This window comes from Vicia villosa, linkage group LG5 (assembly GCF_029867415.1).
Source record: "Vicia villosa cultivar HV-30 ecotype Madison, WI linkage group LG5, Vvil1.0, whole genome shotgun sequence".
Lineage (NCBI taxonomy): Eukaryota > Viridiplantae > Streptophyta > Magnoliopsida > Fabales > Fabaceae > Vicia > Vicia villosa.
In genome coordinates this window covers 75,078,328-75,090,078 of record NC_081184.1, presented here as the reverse complement: position 1 = coordinate 75,090,078, position 11,751 = coordinate 75,078,328, and the positions used below count along the sequence as shown (strand labels likewise).

The 11,751-nt window shown below is 34.7% G+C and overlaps 1 protein-coding gene across 1 annotated transcript; it reads right to left on the bottom strand.

Annotated features, from left to right (window-relative positions):
- Positions 1-1,148: 1,148 nt before the first annotated feature.
- On the bottom strand, positions 1,149-1,898 carry LOC131604849 (uncharacterized). Its single transcript, XM_058877264.1, has one exon. The coding sequence runs from the start codon at positions 1,896-1,898 to the stop codon at positions 1,149-1,151; it is 750 nt and encodes a 249-aa protein (XP_058733247.1).
- Between the last annotated feature and the right edge of the window lie 9,853 nt (positions 1,899-11,751).

Sequence of the window (11,751 nt, the reverse complement as noted above, 5' to 3'; positions counted from 1 at the left end):
ACTAGTTGATTTAATAAAAGATAGTACAAATACATGAAATACTAGTTGATTTAATAAAAGATAATACAAATACATAAGTAGTACAAATACAAATAGAAATACATAAATAGTACAAATACAACTACAAAAACATAAGTAGTACAAACACATGACATACAATTAATTGTTGGTGGAGGTTGCTCCACGATTAGGACAAGTATTTTTATTGTGCCCGACTTGACGACATATGCCACACTTTCTTACCATTTTCTCAAGATCATCCATTTCGGTTCTGATGCGTGTGTTGTTGGGTTGACCTCTTTTCTTTTGACACATGTTGTCATTATGCCAAAGCATGTCCCCCTCATACGCATGCCAGTAATCCTCTGTTGCCATCACTTGAAATGCATTGTTGTACACTCCGAGCAAGGTCTCCGTCTTGTAAATGGGAGATAAAAGTGCTAAGGGATCTTGGTGCACATACGAACATGCTGCTATTACATGAGAGCAAGGCATGCGAAAGGCTTGAAACTTTCCGCAGTTGCACCACCCTTCGTCTGTAAGTATCCTGTATTATTGTCTCGGAAGGCCCTCGTTATGGTTAATTATTTATTTGACGCTGAAGGTACAGTTGAATCGGTCGAAAGATGTAACATTGTGGTTGTTGGTTTTGGCAGATTGTTCTTTCATGAATTTGACACAGGTTTCGTTGAATACTTGTCCGGATTCTAAAACTGCACTCCACCGCTCACCTCTTCTTGCGAAAAGAGAAGTCATCCTATAGTAGGTTAATTTCCCCAAGAAAGTAATCGGAAGGTGTCTGATGCCCTTAAATACTCTGTTCATAGACTCTACAAGATTTGTAGTCATGTGCCCCCATCGCTGCCTGTTGTCGTAGGATCTGGTCCATTTCTCTCTAGCTAGATTATCTACCCATCTGCCTACATCTGGATTTGACAATACGATTTCATGTCAATAATATTGGAACATCGGTTGAGTTAATGCATATCCAGCATTGACAAGAATCTTCCAAAGAACCTTATCCCTTATCTCTCGCATGAAATATTGTGCGATATGTCGAATACAGTAAACATGCGTTGAAGGTGGGTTTTGCCAACCGTTTGCTGGATTGTTATACGCACTCTCGATGGAAGCATGCCTATATGATATCAAACAGAGCCCAGGGAGGCAACATGTGTCTGAAGATTTCTGCGAAAGAAACCCCAACCTCCAGCAGTTTCTCCTTCCAGAAGAGCGAATGCAACAGGAAAAATGTTACTATTTCCGTCTTGTGCCACAGCTATCAACAAGGTCCCCTTATATTTTTCGTACAACCAAGTGCCATCTATTTGAAGAATTGGTTTGCAATACGCAAATCCTTGAACACATGGGCGGAAAAGCCTGTGGAATATCATATTTCCTTGAAGGCACGTTCCGTTTGGAAATTGCGCCGGAAGGGTCTCTAAAATAGTAACGGTTCTAGGAGCATAAATCTGAAGTGCAGATAAGAAACGTGGAAGTTGTTTGTACGAATCCTCCCAATTGCCATACACCAGTTTGATTGCTTTGGTTTTCACCAGCCATATCTTTCTATAAGATGGAGTGTAATTGTAAGTTGCAAGGATATGAGAGATTATCGTTTTCACATTTACTGACGGATCTTTGTCTACTAGAGGCAAGATTTCTTGACATATAATATCATAACTTAGCTTACGGTGATCTTGGGAAACATTTGTGTAAACACATGTGTGATCTTGAGAAATAGATCCTATCACCCATGAATCACTTCTCTTCCTGTATGATGCAGCCAACCTAAATCCACAATCAGGGCTTCTACACTTAATTTTGTACCTCTCAACGTTGGCGCGGTCAACTTTAAAATCAACATTGTTTGTCATATGAAATCTTGTTATGGCCATGATACATTCCTCCCTTGAATGAAATTTTTCTCATTCTTTTAACCGTGCATCAGTTTGAATGTATGGATCATAGAAAATATCAGACGATGGTTCATCCCCATCCAAGTTCAAGTTCCTCATGTGCGCTAAAGGCATATACACTTGATATGGTGGCACAACAACGTCCTGTTCATCTTCAGATTCCTCGTTGACCAAGTGACTAAGTGATCTGATTAAGATTTGGAGTAAGTATTATAACTTACTCTTAGAGTAAATATAACCCTCCTCATATATATATATATATATATATATATATATATATATATATATATATATATATATATATATATATATATATATATATATATATATATATATATATATATATATATATATATATATATATATATATATATGAGGAGGGATATATTTACTCCAAGAGTAAGTGTTAAACACTTACTCGAAATCTTAATCATTGATTTTCATTAATCAAACAGTTTTAATGATCATTTAATTTAATTATTTTTGAAAATATTTTTTATATAAAAAATTAATTAAAGCCGTTAGATTAATGATAATCAAGGATTAAGATTTAGAGTAAGTGTTGAACACTTACTCTTGGAGTAAATATATCCTTCCTCTAAATATACTCGTGTCATAATGTATATTAATTGAAATTTAATTTACGTTGCTACCAAATTAGTTATTTCTTTCATATTTGTATCTATTTTTTTTTCATATTTCTCATTGCATAAATATTGTATGATATTTTTTACTAATCATACAATTTGTTTCTTATTTATAAAATTTAAACTTTTAACTGGACAAGTTCATCAATGATCAATATTTATTTATCTATATATATAATATAAAATAATTGAAATATTAAAATTAAAACTTTAACGGGTCAATTCCATTCAAATACGAAATAATATAGTACGGATACACGGGTACTTATATGGTACGCGTATATGGTACTGATATAAACATATTTAATTAAACATTGAATAATATTATCGGGAATAATATATTTAATTTATATATGGAATAATATATTTAATTTATAAATTGATTTTAATCAATTAATATTAACGGGAACATGACGTTAGTGATCAAAATATTGAATATTAACGAAAATATTAAATTATTGATCAAAATATTAAATACTAACGGGATCATGTTACTGATAAAAAATATTGAATAATAAGGGAAACATGAATTTACTAATAACAGGAACATGAAGTTACTGATAAAAATATTGAATATTAACAGGAAGACGAAGTTACTTATCAAAATATTAATATTAACGGAAATATGAAGTTACTAATCAAAATATTGAATATTAACGGGAACATGAAGTTAATGATAAAAATATTGAATATTAACAAGAACATGAAGTTATTGATCAAAATATTAATATTAACAGGTGTCATACCCCAAATTTGACCCATTAAGACTTGTCCCTTCTTATTGACACATCATTTAAAATACGTATGTATTAATATATATATATATATATATATATATATATATATATATATATATATATATATATATATATATATATGTAGATGTTTTGATTGGCTGCATTTTGTGGTAAAACATTCATGTGTATTCTGTTGTCTTGACTAAGGTCATGACATGTGGTGTGTAGTGTTAAAGGTTATGCAGGTTCTGGTTGTGTAAGCTAATACATGCTGTGAGTTGGATGTCATGCTCGACGTCATGACATCAGTGTTTGACAGCAGTAGCTGCTACATTTTCTATTCTATTTCTATGATGTTTCCTTATTTATCTCAGTCTTTATTTTGGGAAACTAAAGATTGTGCTGATTGTACATCAGTAATAGAACAAATCATGGGCTGTCTTTTTGGCACCCTGATATGTGAGAAGCTGAGAATTGAAGTGAAGAATACTGTTTGCTGTAATTTATGCAGAACATGGAATGTCACGACATGCTCTGTGACATCAGTATTTGACAGCAGTTACTGTTATATTTAGCTGTCACGCGCCTGCTGAGCTGGAATATAAAGATTCAGTAAGTACTCAAAAGATGCAGAATATTCTATGGAATATTATGCAATCCTATGTGGCGCAGGTTTAAAGGTCAAGAGAATCAAGATTAGAATATTCGAGAATTATGCAGTCTCTAATTATGAAGATAAATTAGGAAACTTATGATTGAAGACCTTGTTTGTAGCAGAAGAAATCTGCTGATTTGTAACAGCATGGAGTGCTGCGATTTTAAGCCCAAGTCCAACTAGGATCAGGTTATATATAGGAACCTTTGTAGCCTTGTAAACCTAACGATCATAATGTAGTCATTAGGGTTTGTTGTTTAAGTGAACCACCCAGGTTGTGGGATGGTCACTGATTTGTGCCTCGAAGCCTGTAGGTAAGAGGTTTGTTTTATTCACTCAGAAGCTGTGAAGCAATGAGTGAAAATTGTGTTCTTGGAACTACGCTATTATGTATATTTAAGTTGTTGGTGATTAAGCCGTCGATGCAGTGGCTGAGTTGTTGACTGCTAGACATCGTTGCGATGATTGGGAGTGGAATGGAGATATTCCATATCTAGGGAGAACCTAGGTAGAAGGGTCATTGGGTAGTGATTAAGTGAGGAGTTGTAAACTGGGAGTTTAGCTCTGAATTGATACTGCTAATAGTGGACTTCATCCCTGGCTTGGTATGCCCCCAGAGTAGGTTGATTGAACCGAACTGGGTGAACAATTCTGTTGTGTTATTTACTTTCTGCTGTGTTAATTATACGATGTCACAACATCAGGGATGACATCCGGTATTCAATTGTTAAGCAGTCTGTAACAGAACCAGTTCAGAGGTGACTCTGCATAATTCAGCGATGCAATGTTTATAATGGTTCTGTAGTTTGTATGATCTCAGATTAATCATGGTCAGAAGATAATTTAAGAGATCAGTTGTAATACCCTGCATAATATATCTGCACAGCTAGATGTCTTAACATCGTGCTTGACATCTGAGACTGTCATACCAGAATTTCAATTGGTATCAGAGCAGGCATCCTGTCTGTTTCTGGATGAGATCCATGGAAGATACTTTCTGGTTGCTGGAGGTAGTTGATTGTTTGAACATTCATGTTCATATTGAATGGTCCCTAGAAGTGGAGGATGGACCTATGTGTGGAAGACTGGACCAAACTGACCATAACAGGTGTATTCTCTTGGCAAGGGAAGATGGTGTTACTGATATCCAAATGATTCATGCGGGAGTGAAGAATTTGGGGCGTTTTATTCAGCATATAGCAGGGTACAGAGAAGAATATTGTCAAAACCTTCATGCGGGAGTGAAGTTAATGATAAGGTATTCTTTGTGCTTATCTGTTTCTTTCTGGTCAGAATATTGGTTAGGTCTTGTTGTGTTGCTTGAAGAAGAAGCAAGCATATCGTTGGATTGTTCAGCTGCAATTCTTGGATGTCATGCTTACAACTGGTTCTGGGAGTAAGCATTGTGTAATCTCTGTTGATATATGGCTATTTTCTGCTGCATAGCATCTGATGCATAATCCTATCTTTGAAAGAAGATCTCTAGGGTTATATGGTTTTCAACAGAATTTGTAGCAGATTGTTCTCAACTTTAGTACAAGTGTCAAAGATACTTGAGATCTTTTCTCAAGTCCACTCATAAAGGCATGGTTATTGAGGTTGAAGAGGTTCAAATGATCAGTGTTCCTCATATTCATCTGCAAAGTTGTTTGATGATCTTCAAGATTGTCAAGAATTGTGTGTTCCAAGAAGAAGGAACTGATGGCATACTGGTTTGCAGCTACCAGTTGAAGAACAGATGTTCTGGTGCTGAACTTATGTAGTGTGAGTACATTTGTTTGGAACCTACTCCTGATCTGGAAGAGGAGACATCTGCTTTTTGTGTTGATTGGTCAGAATACAATCAATTGAACCTTCCATCCCAAATGTTAGTTTATTTCAGGCATAAGCTTATGGGAGTTGGAAGAAGAGCTCAGTGTAAGTGAAAGGATTCATTCAGGTTTTCTTTTCAAGACCTCTATGAAAATCCAAAGATGAGCTTGTATCTGGTATGTCCTTTTGATCAAAGGAACCAGATGTGTGAATTGTTTTCTTAACCATAGAACAGTTAGTGTTGAAAACTGAATACTGTGTATCGTGCATAGTGAAATATGGTTTTGAATATTGTGTGATGATTCAAGGGAGTCAGATTACTGTGTGGAATCTGAGGTATTTTCAGGAGTTATGTCATAAGTGAATCTGTTCCAGAAACCTTGTTGAGATATGGCATATATTTTATCATGAATGATGTGTAGCTGACTGATGCAAAGGTTATTGTTTTAGGCCTGAGGTTTATTGAGGATAAATTTTAGTTGTTTTCCGCTGCATGGTATCTCTGTTAACCATGGTTTATGTAAGTATAGTATCCTCAACTGGTGTATGAAGTATGTATAGGTATAACTCATGGAGTTAGTTGCCTCTAGTAGGGATGTTGTATAATGAGACTTTTATGTACAATGCATGGATAAGCTGTGTGGAGTTTCCATGATTGCTTGTTTGAGGGGGAGATTTGGTTAACCTCCCCACGTCTGATTCAGCCTTGTGTTTAATTGGCTATTGAACGGTGTCACATGGGTTCTGGTTGTTGTGTGACACATTTGTAAGGAAAGATTCATCTCTCTCTTTCCTAAGGGTGAATCTAACTGGGAAAGGATTTAAGATCAATTGATATTTGTGCAAAGTACAAGTATTTAATTGATTATCCTTGGAAGTTCAAGATAACTGATGTTCTTAAAGATGTTGGAACATCTCTTCTTCAAGACCATGTACAGGAAGGATAGTGCAATTGTTTTAAGATCTATCTCTTTGGTGGCAGCAGAAGCATGTGATCACTGAAAAAGGTTTCCTGGCAAGAAACATGTTCAGCTTTGGAGTGCACAAGAAGAAGAAGACATCATAATCTTGATGGTGGTTACTTGGATCAGTTTATTTCTGATCTAGGTAAGAAAGTGCATTGGCTAATGCACACTGTGAAGTCAAGAACAAGTGGCAGTATTCTTGACATCATGGAAATAGCTTTGCTCAAGGAAGTGGCATCCTTGGTACAGCTAGAGGATTAGTCTCTAACTAGTCCTTCTGATGACTCATGCATCAGAGTGTCTGATGTTGTTGGAAAAAAAGCAGGGATTCATAAAAGTGTGAGCTTGGATGACATAACTGCATAACTGCAGGATGGAGGTTGCGTACTCAAACTTGGTTTCACAATCAGGTCTATGAGAGCATTGAACTCTGGTTCTGTAAAGGGAGGAAGTTCTTTCAAGTGGCAGAAGAAGGAGCTGAATTCAACAGCTAGATGTTAAAACACAATGTGTTGACATTTGGTTCATCTCAGAAGTGGGTTCGAAGGATCAAGATAATCAACATATGGCAGCTGATTATTCTTGAGGATAGTCTTAGACAAATTACTTTTGAGCAGAAGAGTAATAAGTTGAAGACAAAAAGGAGGTGTTTTCTATTCACCTCTTGGAGCTTGTGGTAGAAGTTATGAGCTATCTATGAAAGAGTGCATCTTGTAATATAGATCTCCCATTGAGGGTGACTTATTGTATTCTAATCAAGCTGGTGGCGAAGTGGTATCTAAAGATTATCAGATGGTGTTTTTTTTTGTGTGTGTCGTGGTCATGTCATGCAGAGTAACTTTTAAGGGGGAGCTGTACGTTGCTTTGGCAACATTTATGGCCAAACAGGGGGAGAAGAGATTGTCACCCCAAATCATATTGAACAAGTTGTTTTTGTTCATGTTATGTGATAGTGTAGCTTGTGGAACTTATTCAGCAGGTCTGATGTTTTGATGTGCTTTAGCAATTCTGCATAACTGGTAGTTTGCTAGTTGTTTTTGTGCTGCTGTGGTGACACCCAAATCATATTGAACAAGTTGTTTTTGTTCATGTTATGTGATAGTGTAGCTTGTGGAACTTATTCAGCAGGTCTGATGTTTTGATGTGCTTTAGCAATTCTGCATAACTGGTAGTTTGCTAGTTGTTTTTGTGCTGCTGTGGTGACAGAATGTTTTAGCCAAAAATTTGCCAAAGGGGGAGATTGTAGATGTTTTGATTGGCTGCATTTTGTGGTAAAACATTCATGTGTATTCTGTTGTCTTGACTAAGGTCATGACATGTGGTGTGTAGTGTTAAAGGTTATGCAGGTTCTGGTTGTGTAAGCTAATACATGCTGTGAGTTGGATGTCATGCTCGACGTCATGACATCAGTGTTTGACAGCAGTAGCTGCTACATTTTCTATTCTATTTCTATGATGTTTCCTTATTTATCTCAGTCTTTATTTTGGGAAACTAAAGATTGTGCTGATTGTACATCAGTAATAGAACAAATCATGGGCTGTCTTTTTGGCACCCTGATATGTGAGAAGCTGAGAATTGAAGTGAAGAATACTGTTTGCTGTAATTTATGCAGAACATGGAATGTCACGACATGCTCTGTGACATCAGTATTTGACAGCAGTTACTGTTATATTTAGCTGTCACGCGCCTGCTGAGCTGGAATATAAAGATTCAGTAAGTACTCAAAAGATGCAGAATATTCTATGGAATATTATGCAATCCTATGTGGCGCAGGTTTAAAGGTCAAGAGAATCAAGATTAGAATATTCGAGAATTATGCAGTCTCTAATTATGAAGATAAATTAGGAAACTTATGATTGAAGACCTTGTTTGTAGCAGAAGAAATCTGCTGATTTGTAACAGCATGGAGTGCTGCGATTTTAAGCCCAAGTCCAACTAGGATCAGGTTATATATAGGAACCTTTGTAGCCTTGTAAACCTAACGATCATAATGTAGTCATTAGGGTTTGTTGTTTAAGTGAACCACCCAGGTTGTGGGATGGTCACTGATTTGTGCCTCGAAGCCTGTAGGTAAGAGGTTTGTTTTATTCACTCAGAAGCTGTGAAGCAATGAGTGAAAATTGTGTTCTTGGAACTACGCTATTATGTATATTTAAGTTGTTGGTGATTAAGCCGTCGATGCAGTGGCTGAGTTGTTGACTGCTAGACATCGTTGCGATGATTGGGAGTGGAATGGAGATATTCCATATCTAGGGAGAACCTAGGTAGAAGGGTCATTGGGTAGTGATTAAGTGAGGAGTTGTAAACTGGGAGTTTAGCTCTGAATTGATACTGCTAATAGTGGACTTCATCCCTGGCTTGGTATGCCCCCAGAGTAGGTTGATTGAACCGAACTGGGTGAACAATTCTGTTGTGTTGTTTATGTTTCTGCATTGTTTATTTGTAAGTTCAGTTTGGATGTCATAACATCGTGCCTGACATCAGTGTGTGATTTAATGACTGTGCTAACACAGAATCTCTGTGATTCCAACACTTCCAGACTTCTGGATGTTAGAAGTAATAAAAAAATTGGGGGATCTGTATGTACTGCCTCAGCTAAGCTGATGACAGACCAGATGTCACAACATCGTATATGACATCTGGGGTCTGTCTTACCAGAATTTCAATATATATATATATATATATATATATATATATATATATATATATATATATATATATATATATATATATATATATATATATATATATATATATATATATATATATATATATATATATATATATATATATATATATATATATATATATATATATATATATGTATATAAGTGTGATCAAGATTATAAAATGCATGTATATTTCAATTCAATCTCTTAGACGTAGCATCCATAAGATGTGAGGTCATTCGATTTTATTAATTAAATGAGTAGGCATTAAGTAAAAATGTGTATTTAATTGAGCTTACTATTCATAGAATACGAGACACAATTTCAAGATTCAAAATTATTTTTAAACTTGGGTTTTATAAACTTCCTTGGTTTATTTAAAATATTTTGGATTTTTTTTTGTTTAAAAATATAATAATTTACTTGTAAAGTATTTATATTTTTTAAATAACAAATATGTGCTCGCCTTTCATATCCTTTCAATTGGGGTTTTGCTTCAAATAAATAATATAGCACAATTGGTAAGGAATAAGGCGTATAGGTAAGAAGTCACAAGTTTGAATCCCATAAGTGGCATTTTACACTTTTTCTCCTATTTTTAGGCCCCTTTAACTTTTTTATTTTTGCTATACTTGCTATACACGGTTTCTGGCCTTTGGTCATTGTTCTCTCGTATTTTTTATTGTCAATATATTTTTTTTACAAACCTTTTTTGACCGATGACTTAAATATTATATGAGGTCAACCCCTTGATTTTCCTTTGGTCATTGTTCCCTCGTATTTTTTATTGTCAATATATATTTTTTACAAACCTTTTTTGACCGATGACTTAAATATTATATGAGGTCAACCCCTTGATTTTAACCTTATTTTACATATTATAATTTTTATTAGTCAACAATTGTCAAAACTTTTTTTTTTTAAAACCTAAACCTAAAGACTAAATGGGTCCCCATGAGTACAAGGGAGACAAAGGGTGCCTAACACATTCCTTTTGCCTAATTTACCTACTTACCCAAAAATCTCATTTTTTTAAGGTTTCTCACTTGCCTAAAACAAGTAGTGGTGGCGGCTCTGTTTTTATTAAAAAATTTAAGTCAGTTGCTACAACTGGCGACTCTGTTGGAGAATATATTTTAAATTTAGGTTTACCCTAATTTATACTTTAGGTTTTAGGTTTGAGCTGTGTGATATTTTTTTATTCATTGAGTTTTGTTATAAGTTATTTTTGTTCCTACTTCAAATCTTATTTTAATTGTAATTTTGTACGTTAAATCAAATAAGGAATAATAATAATCATTAATTTTGATAAATAATAATAATAATAATATGTTATTTGCCTCCTATCTAGTCTGCTTCTTATTTAAGAATGCTTTATTAACTGTGAGAATTATTATAGGTTTCAACATTTATTTTATTTGAAACGTATTAAAAATTCAAATTAATCATCATCTCAACAAAACCTTCAGGAATTGGAACAGTGTTCTACACAATACCAGACTTTCATCCATCAATATGCCATTAACAAATCAAAACCTCCCTTTCACTACCAATGACCCACCAACTTTTTTTTACTCACTCTTTTTCAATAATCAAGCCATATCGCGACATCATCCTCACCGGAAACCTTGTCAAGTTTTGTTGAAGCTTTGGATTTACTGCTCAAGGCCGAGGCAGTTTCCATCATTTTGCTTCGGTAATGTTTCTTCCTCGTTGGTTTTGTCTAAATTGACTTATTATTTTGTTTTTTAGAACCATGGTGTTATTGTTTAATGTGAGGAAAAGAGGAACTCACCGAATCAAAGCCAAGCGTCACTGCACACGCATTTCCCTTGCGACACCGCACCAAAACCTTCACTAAAGACTAAATGGGTCCCATTGAGTACAAGGGAGGCAAAAGGTGTCTAACTCCTTCTCTTTGCCTAATTTACCTACTTATCCAAAAATCTCATTTTTTAAAGGTTTCCCACTTGCCTAAAACAAGTAATGGGTGGAGGCTTTGTTTTTATTAAAAAATTTAAGCCGATTGCTACAACAGGTACATAGAATTACTGATCAGAATATTGAATAATAGCAGGAACATGAAGTTACAAATCAAAATATTGAATATTAACGAAAACATGAAGTTACTGATCAAAATATTGAATATTAACGAAAACATGAAGTTACTATCAAAATGTTGTATATTAACGGGAACATGAAGTTATTGATCAAACTATTGAATATTAACGGGAACATGGAGTTATTAATTCACATATTCAATATTAATGGGAGCCAAATATTGAAAGTAAATGTGACTAGGTTTATTGCTTTGGACAATCGACATTGTGTTGTGTATTTTTTATGC

Excerpts from the sequence above, each read along its gene's own strand:
- LOC131604849 (XM_058877264.1), bottom strand. The coding sequence starts at position 1,898 with ATGGCCATAACAAGATTTCATATGACAAACAATGTTGATTTTAAAGTT.